Source organism: Cuculus canorus, chromosome 5, assembly GCF_017976375.1.
Source record: "Cuculus canorus isolate bCucCan1 chromosome 5, bCucCan1.pri, whole genome shotgun sequence".
NCBI lineage: Eukaryota > Metazoa > Chordata > Aves > Cuculiformes > Cuculidae > Cuculus > Cuculus canorus.
The window spans coordinates 66417532-66440233 of record NC_071405.1 but is presented as its reverse complement, the minus strand read 5'-3'; the positions used below and the strand labels follow the sequence as shown (position 1 = coordinate 66440233).

Here is a 22702-nt window from a genome sequence, read left to right as displayed (position 1 = left end):
CCACTCCAGGTGTAGAATAAATAGATCATTCTCGTTCCTCAGTCTTGTCATCATTTATAATGACATACAACACAGGGAATAAAGAAGAAGGACAGACTTAAAAAAAAGTCTTTGCTGTGTTTTGAAGAAAGGTCATTCATTTTAAACCCTTAGTAAGCACATTATCCAGCTAAAAACAAGGCAGTAATTTACTGTAAAGAAACCTTAAAGAATTCCTCTGAGAACATAAGCTACAAAGAGTTTCATATAAATAGTGTGCTACACAACTTACAGAAAAAGGTCTTATTGGGCATTCTGAGCCTTAAAATAACATTCTTTTCCACACAGAAAAATAAGGGAAAAAACCCCAAACCAAAACAAATCAAACTGGAAAATAATACAAGACCTAGGATTATCTAGTGAGTTTCATAAAGAATATTCTCTTCAGTTTTTTGTAAAAAATAGATGGATGTTCTCTTCATTCTTGCAACCTCATCATAAATTCTGACATCTTGCATTCATTATTCCTTGATTCATCAAGCTACATTACTGTTTTTGTTGCTGAAATGCTTGACACCAAAGGTGAAAAGAAGAAATTATGTGAGGTTGCAGAGAACTTAGACAGCAGCTGAATCTTGGCCCCACATCAGTTATTCCTGGGTGGAGCACAGCAGTTCTAAATCCACTTACTAGACGAAGGAGGCAAAATCCTTACTTGGCACTTCTGAAACCCAGGCTTATTTTGATGACTGCTTTCTCTTGCACATAATCTTGCTGAACAGTTTGAGGCTTGTTTGTCAGATATTCTGGGCACTAGAAGCTGAACTACTTGACATCACTAAAAAAAGAAATCAAGACTTTATGGCTACAGAAGTATAGATAAAACACAAGATAAAAGAGGGAAAATCTGGCCAACAGTTCAAATACTCAACAGCTCTTAAGACATCCTTGGACATTGCAAAGCTGCAAGACTTGTACATTCCAGAGCTTTACCTCCCCTTTCACGTTGAAGAAGCATCTGACAAAGTGTCTAGGATGGCTTCTGTGCCCAATCATAGTACTGGTAAAAACTCCTAAATAGCTTCCTATTTCACAGTCAAACTGAGGGGAAAGAGGAGAGAAAGCTTTCTGCAATATTTCTTAAACATGTTATGAATGAAGGCAACTTTGTTTTAATCTTGCGCTTTAATGACTCCTTGCCGTCAAAGGCAAATCTTAACTTGTTTGGGCTTTAATGTAAAAAAAAGGCGTAATTCTGATAAAAATTATGTCACTTTGACACTGCTTTCGTAGCAGTCTTCAGTATTCTTCTTTTAGTTTCTTCTACTCTTTAAAGCCACAACATCTAATCAATTACCTCCGCTTGTAAAAACTTATGCCAGTACGTCACAACTCTCTTACATTTTCTTGTCACCTAAAGGAAATATTTCACTGTAGTAGGTTCTTCAGTTGGATTGTGCAGCTGCTAAGCAGACTGCTTCGGCGAAACAGGTAAAAGGGAAAGACTGCAGTTTTTGCCATAATTTAGCTTACTACAATATGTTGTTCTTGTCTGAAAAAAACTTAAGTGAGTTTAATTTACTCATCACGCTGAACCTCACTGAGGTGTAAAATTATTTTTTGTTTTAATCAAAGATAATAAACACCTAAACCTAAGGAAAAAGTTAGTTTCGTACTTAAAAGGTTTTCCACAGTGTTTTCAGGATAGGTTGAAAAAAACACACTTGTCCTCAGATATCCATTAATAGACACCTCCCTAAAAACTTGTTTCTCAAGACATTTAAGAAGTCCAGAGACCCCACAACTAGCAAACTTATGCTCTGATCATGGTTTTTTTAATCAGATGATATACAGGGCTTTTTTCAAAATATTTTGGATAACATTATACAATTAGTATGAACTTCTTTAGAACTGGGGTTTAACATTACTCTGCATTAATTTCTTTAGTAACTGGAACAAAATTTTGCTTTTCTTTACGGTCTTTGCAGTGAACAGTGGCACATTTGCATAGAAGTATATTACATAAGATTACAGTTTAAAAAAAGAAGTCCATCACTGTCTTGTTTGTATTAGATGTGGGATTTTTAAGAGCTGCAGATATACAGACAGCTCTTAATTTCCCTGATCTCTGTAATGGACTGAATAGCTGCATTATTGGAAAGAATATGTACTACTAAATGGGTTCTTAATAAAGTTGTTAGTTTGATTTTATTTTTCCTGTTAAATTTTGAGATAAATTTGGGAAGTGTATACTACACCAGGTATAAAACAAGCTAGGTGGGCAGATACAACTGCAGGGCAACCTCAGTATGACAGCAACATATGCTATTTTTAGTAAGTTTTCTCTCATAAGTGCAAGACAGTGAATGTTTGCTAAAAGAATTTCACATCCAGGAGGGTTTTTGAAATATGAAAGATACTTTTAAACTATGAAGAGAATTATAATTTTTGCCTAATATTTAGTAACCTTCAGATACTGTAATTCCACTTCAGATCCTGGAAAAACATTCTGGAGACAAATATTAGTCTACCACTGGATAGTGAAGAGGAGGAACAAAATTACATTTCAAGGGGAAACTGTTTTTATCAGAGTTACCTTGTACACCTGCACAGCAGTCACCTTCAGTACAGTGAGAGAAAAAGCGTTATGACCCACAACTGTGTTTATTCTTTCTACCCTCGAATTCTGAGTGCATATAGCAAGAAGCTGGAGTTTGCTTCCAGGCATACTTATTTTATCCTGTATTTATGCTACAGTAGTGCAACCCTTAACTGGTTGACTATATATCCCAGGATAACAGTCTCTTGATACAGCCACCGCACCCTAATCCGTAACATTTACGACAAAGGAATCCTTCCTAGGTGCTCCATCCTTTTATACAGTCGGGGTGCAATGAACAAACTAGTGGACTGTGTCCATTAGTGTCCTTTCACAGTTGTATCACCTCAGAAATGGCCTCATGATAATCCTGAAAGAAATCTTATTGTATCAAAAAAACCAGAAGGTGAGCCTATTCTCAGAGAGCTGCATTTCCATATCTTTCATCGGCTTCTAATGGACCTGTGCCATTAGAAAGAAAGCCCAGTCACACGAGAGGCAGATCTCGGTGATGTGATCACGAGCCATAGCTGCTGAGCTCCAACCTGTGCAGAAGCTCACTCAGCGCTATACTTGTTAACTTTTTGGTATGGAGAACCCCTAACCTTGAAGCCTACCTGACAAACCGAGATCAGATCCTGACGGTAACCGTCACAGCGGTCCTTCCCTTGCCGAAGCAGAAGTGACAAGCTTACAAAGAATAAAACAACTTCTGAAGAAAACAAAAGACCATTCAAACCCCAGTACTCAACTAGAAGAGGTGTCCAGTGACACCGGTTCAGCATCCAGGGCTACCGAGTCACACTGTTCATTGCCACCGCTCTCTGACACGGCCTAACTCAAGTAGTAGTGGCAAATCATGTAACCTCAAATCATGTAACCTCAGTGCCACTGGCACTTCGACAGCAGCCCTGTAAACGTGGAGTCCGTAACAAGCAGTAGATGTAAAAATTGCTGCTTCTGTACAATAAAGGCAGCTGATCAAGACACGTTTGGGGATCCAACACTTCCGAAAAACATCCAGCTTGACAAAATACTTGTCAGGTCTAGTAAATTTTTTGTGAAGCAGATGATGTGGAGAAGTCTATTTCTTACCATTCTAGGACTCAACAGCTCTAATACATTACATATGGAAAAATCCATCAGTGAATGTTACAGCACATTTATTCAATATTTGTGGTAAGATGAGCGGCGGTCCTTTCAGTTAGCTACCTACACGCTTCCAGTTTCAGCCTGCAAACTGGCTACTCAGAGGCTGCGTCCTCCTTTGGTTCAGATTGACACAGGTGGTCAGCTGAGGTACCTGACCGAGCTACCTCCCTACAGGATAAAATCAGCAACAGCGCATGTTCTCGGAGAGGACCTAGAATCCATTTTGTTTTCCTGCCAAACTTGAAAAATAGTTAAATTTTCTTCTCTTCAAGACATACCAGAGATCTGATTCTAGGTAAAACAAGCCTCCCTGACAGAAGATTCTCCTGATAGGAAGCAATTTATTATAGAAATGGATGCTTAAATCATAAGTTCCATCATCTACATAACATTTGGATGCCATCAACATCATCTCCAGCAAATGCAAGGCTGTTTGAACAGGGCCAAACTAATTTCTCACTGTCATTGTGGCAACAGTTACATTCTTACCCACAAACCGCAAGCAAGTTTTGCACCAATCTCTTCTTAACAAAGGCATGTTAATTTGGCTATAGGTAACAAGGGAGGACACCAAAACCACCAATGCCTATTTACTCCTTTGAAAAGCAAAAATACTGCAAGATTTAACATTATAATTAAAGAATGTAGACCAGGAAAGATAGTGCTTATCGGTTCCATTTAATTTACTTGGTATTTTCTGCAGTAGCAATGTGCTTTGCAAGTGAAGGGGTTTCCATCTACTGACCTTGGCATTCATAAGGACCATACTGCAATTTATATTGAGAATTCCAAGCATTTATTTGATCTTATAAATAAATGTAAAATACATAAAACAATTATCCTAGTGTAAAATTGAATTTTATGTCTCTGTAACCAGCTTTTGTCTATGCAACGTATAACTATGTTTGAATAAAATTCAAAATTAATAATAGGTATAATTTATTTTCTGACTTTTCATTACCTTGACATTTTAACAATTTTTTTTTTTATGTACATGGGTTTTAATTTCATTTAGGGCTTCAACCCAACAGTTCTTTTTTAGAAAGGTACAATGTCTCTTGCAGAATACCTCTTGAAGGAATAAGCCTGGCCATTTAGCAGACCAAAAAACCATATAAAGAAATAACAGAATTTTATAACAAAGAAAACTACCAGATTAGGAAAGAAAATGTATCACTCCATGTAAATGACAGAAAAACACATATTGGAAGAAATCACAAGTTACAGCGAAGAATCAGACGTAGAAAGTCAAGTTCTGAAGTTGGTGGTATTGGAAAATTTTTAACACACAGCTTAGATTGTTTTGTTTTCTTTTTTAATAGCTGGAAAAGATAATCAAAGAAGTATTTTTCCTACTCAATGGCAGTCACAATTTTACTTTGAATGCCAAAACACTAGCAGTTTAAAGTAGAGATTAACCTCAAAATGAGCCTTTCAGTGGTTCATGAAAAATCACATTACCGAGTAACTTCAGGGGCTTAAATATAAATTATACATATGTACCAACCTAATAGTTTAGTTTCTTTCTTTAGCACAATAAATTAACATCATCTTAACTAACTATCCCCGATGTTTTACAACCTCAGACTTACGTATGTTGACTTCAAAAAAAGTCAACCGTATCTCCTGTCAAGTTCTCACTGACGTGAAGGCTCAAATATACTTTGGATGCGAGTGTTACGTTTACACAGAAGCTTTCTTTGAAGCAAAGCAAAAGGCTCAGAATTAGAGAAGGTGAGAGAAAAAAAAAAATAAATCAGATCTTTCAAAACACCAAGGAGCCCAATTCAGCCGTGCTGCGCGTACACAAACATACGCAGGAAAACATGAATAAATATCCCCAAGATTTTGAGGAATAAATATGAAGAACTGCACAGCTACGTGGGCTGATAGCAAAACTGCAACGCTTCACGCGGGGTGAGCGGAAGTCCCTGACCGCGGCCGCTCCGCACAAAGGCGGACGAGCCCTCGTGTGCACTGGCCGTGGGATTGCTCCACGTCTGTAGCAAATGAAGCCGCTCGCGAGGTCTGTGCGATTAGACGAGGAATGTCATAATCGTGGTGGTCTAGACTGCTACCAGTAAAAACAACACATCCCAAAATGAGTGGCCCTGGGTCTGAAGTGCCTGTGGTCAGGATGAGGCATGTTTAGGAAGCAGCCCCTTGAATACCTTGTGACAAGCACACGCGGAGAAAATGACACCAAAGAACACTGTAGTTAACTTAATAAAAGGTTAAAGAAAATAAACAATATTTTCGCAGCTTAGCATTTATTTAGGAACTCCTAGTGCAACTCTATGCTTGACAGAAAAGCTATGAAGCTTTTGGTACCTTGACAGGACAATCTACAAGCTTGAATGAAATGTTCAGCTTAAGGAATTAGAATAAGTCTGATGACTGACGTGCTACTGAACGTGACAGACTGTCATCTGTTTTAAACAGGATCTCTGTAGGAAGTATTGAAAGCAATTTTTTCCATTACCTTAAACATACTAAGAATTTTTCCAGTGAATTCTGGCTAATCTATGAAGACAAAGATCTCAAACTCTTGCTATTTCAATAAAATAATGAAACTAATTTGGTTCACTTGCATAATTAATTTATGCTGACACTGTGCTTCTGCGATTAATTTACATCCAGTCCATCTAAGTATACAAAAAAAAATTACTCTGACTTCCCAAACTTACTATAAAATTCTAAGATATGATCAAAAAAGTGATTAAAGCAGCTTATATAAGCCTTATTCATATATATTTTCATATACAGAAATAAAATTGTTTATCTGTTATCAAAGCAATTAAATATATTAATGAATCAAGGAATTATTCCAGTAGTATCTTTTTTATCTTATCAGTTGAGTTTTTACAAAAATATGTACGGGGTTCTGCAATAGCTTTTTAAAATCAAGAAAACAGACGAACAACAGTCTACAGTGAAAATATACTGCATCAGATAGCTAGAGGTAGCTTAAAAACAACAAACTCTAGTTTTAACCTGGTGAGATCCTAAAAAACAGTTAAAAATCCGAATATATCTGTGTATTTACTTCTGTCAAGTATATACATAGACACACATATAAACAATGTAATAAAACAAAAAACTTTGGGAGGCAATATATGCTATTTTAAAAACCACTCAAGCATCGAAAACTTCTGCAAGAAGTAGGCTCAAATGGGAATATTCTTCCTGTATCAGACAGTAAATAGTTCCTGAATTACTGAGGTGCTTTAACGCCTCTTTATCCTAGAGATAATGATGCAAATCTGTCCTACAAACAAAAAATAAAAGGGGATTTTGTGACATCCACCTGGAATCTGTGCCTTAGATACAGGAAAAAGGCAAAACTGCTCCTTGTTGGATAAAAAGCAGTTTTAATGACCCCGTATTTACAAAGCTGAGCAGGGCAGCCAGCACAACAGCCCGGCTTGCACAATCCACTTCCAAAGGGGAATAAGAATCAAACCACCACAAACGTCATTTAGCTTTCAGAAAAGGCTACCGGTCACAGGCGCGCACCACTTAAGATAGCTCAGCTATTGGGTGAATTTCATTCTTAGTTGGTTGATTTACGTTCAACTAAAACTTTATATCACAAATTTCTAAAACCAGAACAGTCCATATTGTTTACCTCATAAAAATCAGCGTTAGACCAATTCACATTGGCAGTTTTCCTTGCTGCTACACGAGAGTACTACAATTAGGGGGTAATTAGCCCAGCAGGAAACCTGTTTCTAGGCATGGGCAAGATTGCAAGTATATACCACATGTATTTTACTGCCGGAACAGAGAATTAGCATTTTGAAAGATGCTTTACATTAGAGCTAGTGAGCTTATGCGTCTGAATGAACGTTAAACTCAGAATACTAAGGCTTTGCCCAGTCCTGCTGCCAAGATACAAATTTAAGCCATGAAGCTCAAGGATCTCAGTCAAAACAGTTTTGCATGTAAGGCTGCAGTTGTCTAGGTTCCCGTTCGCCCCCTCCCCACATTTGCACTCAGAATCCCACTCAGACCTCAGAAGACCAAGAGAACTTTTTCAATCGCTTGCTGTGCTATAGCAGATCAATACAGAAGATCACAAGCCTCTGCACAACCCGATGATTTGTTCTGTTCTGCACCTCTTTTAATGGCTCAGTTTCCACAATCTCCTTCCCCACTAAATGTCATCTGTTAACAAAAAAAACCCTATTGCAGTGATGAAATCTCATGCTACAGGCAATTATCAGCAACTCTTTGAGGTACTCTATACTGTCAGGAGAAAAATCTATTAGTTCTAGTTATATCAGAAATAGGAATTAATCTGCTTCAGTTACCACCTGAGATCTTTTGGATCAAGAGAAATGGAACCATAGCCTTTAAGCTCTGATTCTTCCCAAAGCTTTTCACAATTGCTAGCTATACATTTCTATCATCTTTCCTGGGTCAAAACATCAGACCTCACTACAACCTCTGCTATTCAACATGTGTTGTATTTCCCTAAATGCTTCAGGCACTACGTAAAAATCTCTCAAAAGAATCAGGTGCTGATACATAAGGAATGCTGAACACACACAGAGGTGGTCTCCACTTTATTCAGGGCCACTGGCAAATTCAACTGAGGCAACAAGCACAGTAACAAAAACATTTTTTTATCAATCACCTTTTCATGAAGTTCTCCAGGCACTTGCAGGTGCAAGACTTGATGTTTCTGTGTTTTGTTTTCCAAAAACATTTGAAGACCAAGTTTAATGAAGGTTTGTCTTTTTTCCCCCCCCTACCGTTTAATGACCAGTAAACCCACTCTATTGATTCTAGCACTCACGTAATGTTTCATACAAGGTTATTAAGCTATTTGGGCAAACATTCATTGGAATGTCATTTTCTGGACATTTTGTCTTTTCAGCTCTACCTTGTATTTCATTGAAGGCTTAACTGTCAAACTGTTCCTGAAAAATCCCCCTCCCTCTCCAAAGAATATGCCCATTTAACAAGAACATGAGCTACAACTTTGCAACCATTCCCTTGAGGAGGAAAAGGCTCATTTTTATAAACACTCAACTCGTATATTTATATTCTTCTACAGCTTCCTTTTTGTGTTAGTATCACTGCCTCTGACAGTAACTAAACAAAAACCCAAAGAACATAAAAACACGGCCACTCTATCATGCTCTAACCATCCAAGGATGGTTTAAGATACCCTGTTAATGCCAAATCTACACGCTGAAATGGAGAAAATATGAAAAATCACTACAGTGACCAACTGTTGAATAGAAGTCAAATTTCTTTTAAAAAAAGTATTAAAAAACTAGAAAGTTGATGCTACCCGAAGTAGATATTTATATAAATTTGTACTCATCCCTTAAAAATTTAAGATGTACATCCAGCTAAGATTTTAACATTAATATATCTTTCTACGACATTACAAAATGCTTTTCGTAACAGGTTCTAGAATAAAATTAGACTATTTTTACTATTGAAAAATAAGTTACTACTTGTACATAATTAACTTTCTTCATAAAGGCCTACATAGTACTGCGTTTTGGATTCGTGGTTAAAACAGATAATACACCAACGTTTTGACTATTGCTGACAGTGCTTGCACATCACCAAGGCTCTCTCTTCTTCCCCTTCTCAGTCAGGGCAGATTAGCCTGGGGGGTGGCCAACAAGTTAGGAAGGGACAAAGCTAGCCCAAACTTCCCAAAGGGATAGTCCATAGCATATAAGATCAGCAATTAAAACTGGGGTAAAGCGAGAAGGGGTGTGCAGTTTGCCTTCCAAGGCAGGTGTTGCTCACAGACCGCCTGGGCATTGGGATGCTCGTGGGCGGGAGGTGATAAGTGGCTGTATTTGTATCATTTGGTGGGTTTTTTGTTTTGTTTTGGTTTTTTTTTTTCCTTTTTTTTCATTGTTCTCTTTCCTTTGCTTATTAAAATGTCTTTATCTTGAACCATTAATTCTGTCACTTCTGTTCTCTCTCTTCTTTCTCCCATCCCGGTGGGGATGGTGGTGAGCAAGCAGCTCTGTGAGTGCTTAACTGCTGGCCAGGGTCAAACCACCACTACTCTTATTCTTTTCTCCAGCTAAAGCATAAGGATGTTCAGAGTTGTGGTTTGTATTTGCTTTTTTAAATCCACTGAACCATCAACAAATTGAAATACTGTCTAGAGCTCCCTCTCCCAAGTGCAACAAATACTTGGGTTTGAAGGACTGGGGGTACTACAGTTTGCTATGTGCCACTTTAAAGAAAACCCATAAATTCATTTTTGCAAACCATATACAAATGTGACTATTAACTATCAAAGCAAACAAAGCAAAACAAATTATAACATTCCAGCAGAATTCTAACTCAATAATTTATTTTTGACAAATGCTTTCACGACCTCACTTTTAACCCCTTCCCTGACACGCGCATGCAGGTTTCACATGCATAATGAACAGCAGGCAGAAACATATTTTCAAAGACTATTTCAGAGTACAATTTAGCTCAATATTCATACAGTCATCAGACAAATCTGCAGGCTTTGAGAATAAAATCGCTTTTCTTTTAGGATATAAGGTACTGCACAGAAGTATTACTGCACAGAAATATTAGTCAGAGCAAAAACACTGGGGACCCACACCCTTCCCATTGTTTTGAAATGTAAACATTAAGTCATCTAGAATTTCAAATAAGAAATGCAGGGTATATGTGTTATACAAAACGTGTACCTGTTACAATCACAGAATAATCCTAATCTGGAAGATTTTTTCAAATAAGTATATACTTATTGGCACAAACAACAAAACTACAACAGAATAAAAAATTACTACCTCTTATTACCTCTAAAACATTATCCGGCTTTCTCCCTTTGAAAGTGGGAACTGTATCTCAGATTTTCAAATAGAATTAGCACCTTGCTATTTAGCAACTGTTTTCATACTATATGAACTACTGTCCATACAAAACCACATCAGGTAAATTTATTTCTAAAGGAAGCTGTTTGCAACTTGCACGTTCTTCATAGTTTTACAAGTGGCCTGCACAGATATCAACAAACCAAGGCCACTATATGGGTTACTCGAAGTGGGTATCACAGCGCTGGGCTGAGGGGATGGACACACATCATGCAAAATGGGGACTATGCAAGATTAGCTACCGCTGATTTTGAATTTATGAACTGCACTGTTCAACAAATGTCAATACTCAAAAATATGGTTTCAAAAGGATTAGCAGTTAGCATTAGTGAGAAACAAAAAATACAAAACCAGATATTAAAAATTAAAATTGAAAAGCAAATTCTTCTGCTTTGTAAATTTCTTAAGAGACTCTGGTTTTGATGTTCTCAATCTAGATTTGCTGCAGGGCAAGCAGTTGACTCTGAATTTAACCGAAAAGTGAAAACACATGGTGTACCAGATGAGCTCTCGCACTTGCAGCCCTCTAGAACAGGTCAGGGTATCTCACCCGATTGCCTGCCTCCGTGAACAAAACTGCCCCTAAGCTTCTCATCATATGGCATTACCTTGACTCGCACAGCTAACACTAGACATTTAATTCTAAGCCCATGTTCATTTATTACATATGAATAAAACATATTACAGATAGATGCTCAAGAACCCTCTCCTGTCTCTCCTCTCCGGATAGAGAGGCTGCAGGTGCTCTCACCAGCCTCTTTGAGGCTGGCTGCTGGCACAGGGCTCCATCTACCGGTTTGCGATCCTGCGTACCCATGGGAAGAGCTGCTAGGTAAAAAAATTAAAATCTCAACAGCTATTTCACATCTGTTTTCTACCCAGACCAGGATATTCAGAAAACAGTATGCATTCAGGAGAAAACAGTCAACCAAATACATCCACACACGTTCGGTAGAAACAGTGGTAGGTATATAAAATCTTTTATTATCCCTTAATATTGATAAATGTATCTCAAAAACTGTTGTAAAGAACCGTCAGTTTTTTCCTCCAAGAAGCAACTTACACTCCCAGTTCAGATGTAAGGCTGTATTGTTTCTTCTTAAAGCAAACAAATAAGCAAACACAGCTAACTCACAAAAAATACCGAAAACTAACTGCATATCTGCACAATTTAAGGCATTAGAGTTGGCTACCTTTTCCCTTAAAAAAAAAAAAAAAAAAGGATTCCTTAAAGATACAGAAGCAAAAAGTTTCAGTAGGAGATACATATACATTTTCATCATGTACATTTCTGCGCTGCAGCAACTGCAGTTCATTCAGCTATTGTATGTCTAACTTCAAAGATTAATTTGGCTACAGCTGTCGCAGCATGTCTCAAACGGAGCCATTTAACCCTCGCCTTACGACCTCCACTCTGTCTTCAATTCATGTCTGCTAGTGAAAAAGAGCAGCATCTTTTCCTCTCTGTGCCCATCAGTCAACCCTGATGAGCTCAGGCTGCAGAAGAGAAACCAGAACAGAGAGCAGCAGCAACGCCACTGCTTGAGCGTAGCAGTTCAGTTACTTGAGCTTGTTTTTGCCCAAGCTTACTGTGGTCCTTGCAGAGCAACAGCTCAGAAACCAGAGAGCAACCAGTGATCACATCTAAGTGGGAAGAGCCAACAAATGCCTGGCTTGCCACTCTGATTCTGTTCTCCAAGGCATGACTAGCAAGATCAGCAGGTAACTGAAGACCTGGTGTAAGAAAACAGTGCAGAAAAAGGACAGAAAGCTTCACAACTCTGCACCATCTTTTCTTTAAACATCTTGCTCCACATTCAAGACCAAGTTGATGGCGGCTAAATGAGATTCAGTACTGTAGAAGGCCCAAGAGCAATGTGGTCGAGGTAAGGGAATCGCGGAAATATCCACATCCCTCACTCTGTACCTGTATCTAGGAAAAGATTAGAATAATTTAGCTAGGAATACCTGGAAACAACCAACAGATGGTCACAGCAAGAAGACAGGAATGGAGTAAGGAATAATAGAACCCAAGTACTACAGGATATCCTATAAAGGCAGGGAGAACTGGTGAACAAGGACATGAGGGAATTCACACAGTTCCTCCTAAGATCCAGTTTTCCCAAATCAGCTTGTCCCCTTAAAACAATAGTTGAAGAGACTAACAGACAAAATCTCCTACAATGAACCTGCATACCACCACAGAATGCAAACAGAATGCTGCTTTTTGTCTTTTAACTTGAAGGAAAAGCAAAATTTAAACCCCGGAGGTGGCTTTTCACTTGCTAAATTTAAATTTTAATGAAATGCATTCTAAAATACAACCGAGCAGAACTAAGGGGTTGCTGATATCTCTTTAAGGAACAATGACATCAATGCACGCTACACTCGAGAAGGATATAGGTGTGGAACTACATCCTTTTTCATCATACATGGTCAGGTGCAAAGAGAAAAGTTTAACTTCAAGATTCCTGTGGTCTAATGAAAATAGATACCATTACAAACAGATCCAAGAATATTGACTTAGTAAATACTGTTTGTTTTTCTTCAGATATAGGTCATGGAAAATGAGACGCTTAACTACTTCAAGACTAATTTTTATTCTGTCTTAAACTGTTTACACTGTCAGCAAGGTCATGGTGGCCTGACAACTACCAAAGGGAAGAAAAACCCACCAAAGTGGAAAAAAGTCAACTAGCATCTGTGAAAACAGATTTAAACTGGTATCTGAGTACATGATTGTCCTACTTTGACTACACTATGCAATTCAATATCTGCAATCCTTTATCACTCCTCTGGCAATATATGTAATAAAGACATTAAAAAAACAGTACAGATTTTTTTTGTAGCTACAAAACATTCAACAAATCTTATAATTGTGGCAAGTGTTTCACAGTGCCATTTTCACCGTTGCATAGAAGGCCCCAAGCAGCAAATTTGTCATACAGTGCTTATGACAAACTTCAGACAAGGAAAACCACGTCCTAATACTCTGCTACAACAGAAAATGGAAAACCTGCCTGCATCTGCGCGCACATACAAGCACAACATAGAAAAGCATGATGAAAAACACTGCTTTGCTTCTCATACTTTTATCTAAAAATGTAACTCATTCTCACTAAAAAGTTAACTCGATCTCACTTACTGAGCACCTAATGCTGCAAAATCCCATAGAACCTGAAATTTTATTTACTTGAATTTACTTGAACCACAAGGTCAACACACTAAGAAACAGAATGTTAACGCAAGTCTAACCGTAAATCAAAGATATTTGAAATTAAGACTTGTAATTGAGAAAAACAAATTGTGCCTTTCTAAAAGTAATACTGATAACTTTATTAAACTCATGCTAATAACTTATAGCAACTATAGCAATATTAACATTTTTATTATAGGGCAGATATAATGTAGGCAACTACAACAAACATAAATGACAATATCCAGACAATACAGTGCATTAGATATGTATCTTCTTCATATTTCACCATCTAGTCTCTCTCAAAGAGGATTAGCTGTTTTTAAAGAAATATATATCACTATTTATATATATTCATAACATTGTTAAGAGAAATGAATGACCTTAAAAAAGGACATACTTATTTTTGCATAACATCTTTAGATAGCATTGAAACAGTCAGTGGAATGTCTTGGAATAACTTTCTAATCATGCTCAGTTAGTATTTTCAGTTCTCTAACTACATTCAGCTACAAGCTCAGTTATCATTGCCCATGGTAACTAGGCTTATGCTTTTGGCAGTCAATTAAGCTTCTAAAATGAAGTTAAATCTATAATACTTAGGAAAAAAAACCCCAAGAGCATAATACAAACCGATATTTTATTTTCTATCAGATGTAATATATAAGCACTAAGAACGGTTCCATTTCCTCACCTGTTGATACATTAGAATCAACAAAGAGAAGGGGTTCAAATACATACATTTGGAAGTAGTCTAATGAAAGAAAGCTAAAGTAGAGCTGATTAGTCCCAAACATAACAAGCCAAGGACATTTTTTAAAAAGAATCTATGTTTACAACAAAAAGATTTACACATATTTAACTTCGTGCATTAAAAACTGAGACAGTGCACAATAATATTTTAAAATGTGTACATGCTCTGCAAAAAGGAAATATTTAATACTTTTCATTTCCATACGTATCAACTGGCATGCCTTGGAAAGCCTATTCCCTTTCCTCAAGACAATTGAAGCTTAATACCATTAACTTTGTTAAACTGGCAACTAATTTCTAGTTCTGGTCCCAACAAGTGTAATTCACACACACACCACACGCACAACCTTGAAGCAGTTTTTCAGCGCTAAATACCCTCTTAACAAATGGACGTTTTATTTATAAGCTAAAGTAGAATTCAACTTTAATTAGTAGCTTCGTACGTTTTAAAAGCAGTATTAAAAATCCAGTCCGTTTGCTTCAAGTACAGCAATCTTTGATCCAGTGTTAAATTCTCTCACATCAGAGCACCATACAGCATTTCAGAACAGTTTCGATTCAGGCGCAACCTTGTTCTGTTTCCACAAACCTTTGGTGGGAACAGCCACTCCCTCCCTCCGAAGTGTTAATCAATAACCAAGCATTTAAATCCTTCTTTGTCCTACTACTGCATTCCTGAAGCAGATTAGATTTTTCTAATTTCTTTCACACTTAACATTTAAATTAGCGCATAGCAAGCTATAATATTGCTATATCAATAAACGTACAACTTAAAAGATCAAACTCTACCTTCAAAAGCTTTACATAAAAGGACAGAAAAGATAACGTTTGTCTACCAGGATGTTATGTGGATCTCCTCAACTCAATTTACTGTGGATTTCATGGTGCAAAAACTAATGCCCGCCAGAAGCTGAACTCATTACCAATTATTTCTTCCGAACTCACAGTGTAATCCCATCCTGCCATGATAGATGGAAGTTTTGCCATTTACTGAAGCAGAAGTTGGATTTGTTCATTGGTTTGCTACTCTAGCAAGAGATTCTGAGTAGAACGATACCATAGATGCTGTCTTGACTTCTTTATAGTAAGGAAAAAATACTACGAACCAGTATCATGTATTTTATTCCCTAATAAAACTGAAAGCAACATATTGCTGATAATTTTAACTACACAGAAAGTTGCCAAAGGATTATGTGCTTTTTTTCAACACAAATTTCCAGAATGTATTGCAGCAACAGTAATGGCAAACAGCCTGTAGATTTGCCTATGGACCTTACTCAGCCCTTCATCCCCTTCCCTACTCCACAATCCACAGGAGTATTCCTGGAAGTCATCCTGCACGTGTGTATCGCACCAAACTCACAGAACATGTACAAATAGCCTCCTACTAGGCACTTGACCAAATAAACTCTTTTTACATGCCTGTAACAGAAAGCACCGGTAAACAAAACAAAAAAGAAAGAAAACAAGCTGTACATGTATTCTGGTGGCCAACATAGGTCACAGGTGCCACAACTCTAGCTTTCAGAATAAAAAAACGCTTCCAAAACAATTAAAATGAACCACTGTGTTTTAATTCCTCTCAGAGGGGAGAAATAAATCTGACAATACCTTTGACAAGGCTCGGTCAAGTGTAATTGTGTACAGCAAATACAACAAGCTGTGTTCATGTGTAGTTGATGTTCAGCAACATATAGACAAAACCCATAAACAACAGATGTTGCATTATGATAGCTACTCACTGGCATTCAATTTGAGTGATCATGTCTCTGTTACTCAGACTTGGGACAGATAAGCAGTGCCTGCTTCACGCTGCATACAAGAAGGGTAAATAAATTCCATTTATTTAAGAGCATTGTAACTAACACACATGAACATTTCAAAACTATTATTTGATTCACTAATACCATGAAACAAAAAAAAATCCTAGCAATATTTCATATATTTCCAAAATTCTAATACATAATATTCTTTAATTTAACAAAGGCCACCACTAGAGCAATAACTGCCCATTTGCATTTATCTTGTCCTTAATAGAAAAACGTCCACAACAAGAATGACGGCTCAAAAGAGAAGCCTGCTGTTACGGTGTCTGTACCATGGCTCACGAGGCTAGCAGGGAGCATGCCAATCATCCTGACATTTTAAAAGCTGGTGGCTCAAAGCAGCAGAGATTCATCTTAACCAATGAGCACACACTGATTCTTCCATAGCTGTATCTATTCTGCACATAAGGGCTCAATACTGTTTCTATTAGCCCTTCAAAACTGTTTCACTTTAGAAGGAGAAAGTCAAAGCCAGCAATCCTACTTGCAGGAAAACCTGCCAGCTGCAACGTTACTGTAGCCCAGGAGGGTTGTTTGTTTGTTTTACAGGTAAGTTTCAGAACATCTATTACCCATACAGGACAACAGAAATAAAAGTGAAAAGAAGCCTCTGCATAGATTTGGGAAATCTGCAATAGCGAACATCCAAGTCAGATGAGTTATTTGTAGTTTAAAAGCATTTTGCTATCTGCATGCTGCCGTTAACATGCAGCATCTACTCTGTCGTTACATTTGACAGCCTAAAAAATTTTAAGAAGAGGTAGCAAAAAGATCCAGATGGGATATTTCTCAGGCTCACATAACTGATTTCATACAAAATTGTGACCAACAGGCAGGACTCTCTTCCTCTTCACCCTCAGCTCTCTTGTACCTTCTTCCTTTCAATTCTAGTGATTCTTGCACTAATACTATATGAAAACCTATACTAACTACGAAAGGGTATATACAAATGTCTACAATAAGAAATCATTTACTAAATCTAAAACAGTATATAATCCTCCTAACTACAAGATCTGCTAGTTTGTTTTGAACCTTATCAGTCATGGTACTTGGAAGAAAACTAGAAAAAAATATCTAATACTAGGGAAAAAATGGCCAGGAGGGAAAATGGACATTCTGCTACTGTATGTCCTCTCCGTAGGCAAATTTACAAAGTCCTAGAAGGATTATAATCTCCCTGATACTGGTATCACTTCCAGTGATTGGATGCAGCAGTGACTGCGTAGTTTCACAGCTCCCTCCCACAACTGCGGCAGCCTCTTACTTTCTCAAGTCCCGTACATAATTTTTTCCCGCAGTTGCTCCCTTTGCTTTCCATACTGCAACCAGAACCGCAGCAACTTCTCCTTAGCTGGAGGGGTAAGACAAGTTAATCACTTTCAAGAGCCTGAAATCAGCGTTGATACCTATATTCAGTGATGGGCAGAAGAGCTTGTGCTGAAGGTAACTCACTGGTGTATACAGCTCAGTCTCACACATCTCATACAGCTGCAGGGCCTTGTTTGAATTACTACATTTTGCTTACTTAATAGCAAAACAAAACAAAACCAGAAGCATCATGTAAAGCAACACGTTTACTCTAACTGTTATGACTTAGTTTTAACTCTTGTTAAGCCTCAGGAGACATTTAAGCTAGTGCCATAATATATTTAAATAAGCAAATAATCCAAAACAGGTGGTTTCAGGTTGAACCAGAGCTGTATATACCCCAGTACAGAACAGATGTTCAGGTACAGGTATAAGAACAAGACAAGGACATAACTGCATTTCTGTACCAGGACCCACAGGTCTCCAGGGTTTGCAGCTCTGAGATCTGCTGAGCCAGAAGCACTTCTCTGTGGGTAACTGATTCTCCTCCCATGACTAAACCACTGCAGTTTTAAGTGCAAGGGCTTAGAATTTGTGGAAATATATATAAAAAAAAGGCACTGCAACACTGCTGGGCACTCTGAATTCCCAAACTCAGGATGAGCAAATTCCCACAACACCCAGCTCCAACCACCTCAACCCTCTGAACTTATACCTTGAGCCGCTCGGAGATGCTCCACTGGAGGAGATGCTGGAACAGCCCTCTGGGAATGCACGCGGAATGTTTTTTTCCTCCAAACCGGAGGAAAAGAGCACCACCATCAAGAAACCGGGTTAGCACAAGACTTCTTTATGTCAGAAGAGTCACTGGGCCTTCCTAACGATCTTTTTTTCAAAGTCATAAATTTAGGGGGGGGGGAAGTGCACAGACTGCAAACTTTATTTTGGTAGTTTTCTGCGGGTTTGCTCTTTTAGTTTCTGCCCTCCCCGAGCACCCTCCGCCGCCCGTTCTCGGCGGGCACTCAGGGCGCTGCTCCGCCCGCCCGGCCACGCTCGGGGCCGGTTTCCCCGCGCCGGTCCCCGCGCAGCCGCGCAACCGCGGCGCTCCCCCGTCCCCTCGCGGCCGGGTGGCAGCGCGGTAAGGAGCGAGGCCGAGCCCCGGGGGAGGCGCCGGGGGCACAGCAGCCACCGCCCGGCCTCCCCGCGGCGGACGGAACCAGCCCGTAACCGCACCGACCCGCGGGAGACACCCCGCGAACCCGTTACCTGCGCTCCTCCCCCGCCGCCGGCGCCGCCGCCTCCGCAACAAAGCCCGCGAGTGGGCGGGGCTGGTGGGAGGGGCGGGGCCAGGCGGGGCGGCCCCACGCGGGGGATGCGGGCGGTAACGGAGCGCTGCCCCGGGAACGCCGTTCCCCGCCGAGGGGTGCGGTGTAAACGCAGAGAGAAACCCCGCGAGGGCCGCCCCTGGTTTGGGAAGAGGCCGCGTGGAAGCGGGATGACGCCCAGAGGTGCCTTAGGAACACAGCAGAGCTCTGCAGGGCAGGAGGGAGCCGCGGGTGGGGAGTAAAGAGAGATGCGCCACTCACAAGAGAGATTCAGCCCGAGGATTGTGTTAACGTGGATGGATTTGGGGCTTGGATACTATGTAACAAACTTTATGGCGCCTAACAATAACAGTTTATTTTCAGCGTATCCCTATGTAAATACACGCTCTGAAGATTGTTTTTCAAAAGTTTATTTCAGGTAAACTTTGTTGCAGCAACACCTGCAGAAAATAACCAACTTCACCCTCTGGTCGACTGCAAATTGTCTTTACCGTTGCACTGCTTTCCATCTCTATGAAATGAATATTTCATAGGGCATTTGAATCCCTATAAAAATATGTTATCTTTTATTTACATTTATTTTAATCATTTACTAATTAATCTCATTTGATTATGTGAAGTCTGTCTATCAGTATGCTGAATGGTATTTTTTTGTGCCTGTCAACTTTAGGTATTTCCATCTTCACTTTTATAGCAGTCAACCTTTCTTCACAATGGAATTTTTCCTCGACTTTTTCCCTATTCCTTGAGGAAAAGATGTGGTATTATTAAAAAAATAAAAAAAAAGCAGATTCCTCTTGTCTCTTAAAGGTTTCTTCCCAGGATTGGAAGACAAGGAAAACCAGCATGTATTCTCTTCAACTCTGCTATGCTTAATATATTCCTAGAATCAGAGTCATGAAATCCTGACTTTAGCACAATGCCTAAAGTGCTGAAGCGGTGTGCCTAGAATTCACTGTGCATAGGATTTTACCTTAAAGTGACTACTTCAAAGGCTTTAAATGAACACCTGGAAGCCCCTCTCTTGCTAAAATAAAATGTACATAGACAGCAGACTGCAGTCAAATGCCTATCTCAGACATGGAAAATAGCACATAAATATACTGCTCAGACATCAGAAACAGATTTAACTTAATATGTTTCTTAAGGAATAGAGAAAAAAATAGGTACCAACATTTGCCTTTGGTAGATGTGCTGCAGGAACACGTAAATGCACCTAGTTACAAATTACCTATGCTTTGAGTTTGGCATAAGCTGATGCCCTTGTAAGGCAACAGCAGTCTGTCTTTTAATTCAGGGGAAAGAAGTCAAGAAATAAGGATTTAAAAACTACCTTCCTTTTCTTTCTGTTTTGGAGAAGTGCCAGCAAATCTAGCCTGCTAGTTCTATTTCAAGATGCTCAAGATCAAACATGGTATTCAGAGTCCCTTTGAAGATAACGTGAAGGATTTCTGGTTCAAAATGAATATCTTGGTCTGTGTTAACACTGTAGGGCTGTTAGTAAGAAAGAAAAAAAAATATTAATCCAAAATTATCCATGTGACTGGTTAAACAAACAATCCAGCCCCTCATTCAAGAGCCATTTCCTTAAATCCATCTTTTTAACTCTAATAAATGTGCCCTTGAGATCAACAGTAGCTCTGTTTTCTCCCCCAAACCAATGTAATTGAGCTTGTATGTAACCGATTATTAGAGAGGAAGCAAACGCAGAGCTCAGAGTGCACGAACTTTCCCTTGGGGTAAGAAATATCAGTACTAGAGGCTGTGGGCTATGTGCACAAGGAGAAGAGTATGAGAAACCATAGTGCTATTCAGAGTTAGGGGGAAGAGAAGAAGTGGAGAAAAGGAAAAAATCTTTGCGACTAGCTGTTGGTAACCCAGGGGCTTGTCTGACTGGCAGAGCAGAGTCAGTGATAAAACAGGGAAAATAAAAGAACACCTGCAATACTGCATCTTCTCCCAGCTTCTGCAGGCTCCGTGTCCACAGAAACATTCAGGTATTCAGTTGTTGGTTAAGTGATGGAGTTGTGGTTTATTAACCTGAATGCCATTCTGAATCTGGCTCTAAGTCAAAAAGATGACGTCTGTACTAGTAAACAGAAATTGATCAGCCTTGAGAAGAGGAGGATAAGGGGAGACCTTATTGCTCTCTACAGCTGCCTGAAAGGAGGTTGTAGAGAAGTGAGTGCTGGCCTCTTCTCCCAAGTGACAGGGGACAGGACAAGGGGGAATGGCCTCAAGCTGCACCAGGGGAGGTTTGGGCTGGATATCAGGAAAAAATTTTCACAGGAAGGGTCCTAAGGCACTGGAACAGCTGCCCAGGGAGGGGGTTAAGCTCCCATCCCTGGAGGGATTTAAAAGACGGGTAGACAAGGTGCTCAGGGTCATGGTTTAGTGGCAGATAGGAATTGTTGGACTCAACAATCTAAGAGGTCTTTTCCAACCTGGTGATTCTATGATCTATACCCATTCTCTGCTCCTGAGAATAAAGGTCTTTGTGCGTTTTGTATCCATGCGGACTGTCTTCCCCTTCAATGGTGCCACCCTGGGGATGAGCCCCATGCTGTCCCCCAAGTTGTACCCTTTTGGAAAAGCAGTCTGGCATCTTCCGGAAAAGCACAGTTTGGTCTCCAGTGGTGGGGACTGTCAGCAACGGTGCCGGCTGTGTCCCAGCATTTGAGCCCAGGCACTGCCACTGCTTCATCTACAAAGATGGGCCAATAGGTCCCTGTAACATGTGCAGTAACCGCTCTCCAAGTGCGAAAACGCCCGTTGAAGGCCAAAGAGCTGGAAAGGAAACCTAAGATCAGCACGCTTCAGAAAGCGGGTGAGCCAGAGGGCTCTGACCCTTCCCGCAAGCGGAGCCCCGGGCGATCCGCAGGCCTGAGCTGGGTTTGCAGCGGGGAGCGTGTGCCATGCGGACCGGCCTCAAAGCGAGGAGCTAGGGGCACGGGTTCCAGCGAGAAGCCGGAGGCACGAGCTCCAGCGAGAAGCCGGTAAACGGGCCCCAGCGAGGAGCCGGTAAACGGGCCCCAGCGAGGAGCCGGTAAACGGGCCCCAGCGAGGAGCCGGTAAACGGGCCCCAGCGAGGGGCCAGGGGCACGGGCCTTCCCCGGCCGCCGAGGCCTCGCCTCCCTGCCCGGGCCGCCGCGGCTCCGCCCGCGCCTGGAAGCGACCCGAGCACCCTTTCGGCAGAGCCCGGGCGGCCCCCCCGCAGCTGTTCCCCGCGGCCGCGGCTCTGCCCCCGCTCTGCACGGGGGATGGCTCGGCAGCGCGGCGGGTTCCTGCAGGAGGCAGCTCACCAAATCGTCGCGGGAGGCTCGGCGGGTAAAGTGGGGAAAGGGGATGGGGGGGTCCGCGCTCAGCGGGGAACAGCCCGGCTCCTCCCCCGCCGTAACCTGCGCCGCCCGGGGCTGCGGCACAGGGGCGAGGAAGCCCTGTTCCCCCTTCCCGGGCTCATCCCGCGGGGCTCTCGCCGTTCCTGCCGCACAGGCAGCGGTGCAGCGCGGCCAGGGGGCTGTTTCGGTGCTCGGTCGAACTTTCAGGAAGCGGAGAGTTGGAGCACCTCCCAACCGAGGACAGGCTGAGAGAGTTGGGGTTGTTCCGCCTGGAGGAGGGAAGGCTCCGGGGAGATCTTATAGCGACCTTCCAGCACCTGAAGGGGCTGCAGGAAAGCTGGGGAGGGACTT

The 22702-nt window shown here is 40.6% G+C and overlaps 2 protein-coding genes across 8 annotated transcripts in view; one reads left to right on the top strand and one right to left on the bottom strand.

The window, feature by feature from the left end:
• MIPOL1 (mirror-image polydactyly 1) overlaps window positions 1-19010 on the bottom strand; it is a 189963-nt gene extending 170953 nt beyond the window's left edge. The window contains exons 1-2 of one of the 5 annotated variants that reach the window (XM_054068382.1): window positions 18404-18948; window positions 16297-16366 (exon numbers count right to left, since the gene is read on the bottom strand). The gene's annotated coding sequence lies outside the window, so the exon portion shown is untranslated. The other 4 variants (XM_054068380.1, XM_054068379.1, XM_054068383.1 and 1 more) reach the window with 4 other exon arrangements.
• Window positions 19011-22045: 3035 nt separating this feature from the next.
• SLC25A21 (solute carrier family 25 member 21) overlaps window positions 22046-22702 on the top strand; it is a 235418-nt gene continuing 234761 nt past the window's right edge. The window contains exon 1 of one of the 3 annotated variants that reach the window (XM_054068393.1): window positions 22046-22340. In XM_054068393.1, the coding sequence (XP_053924368.1) occupies window positions 22274-22340 (67 nt within the window). In that variant the 5' untranslated portion in view covers window positions 22046-22273. The remainder of the gene's footprint in view (window positions 22341-22702) is intronic. The other 2 variants (XM_054068392.1, XM_054068391.1) reach the window with 2 other exon arrangements.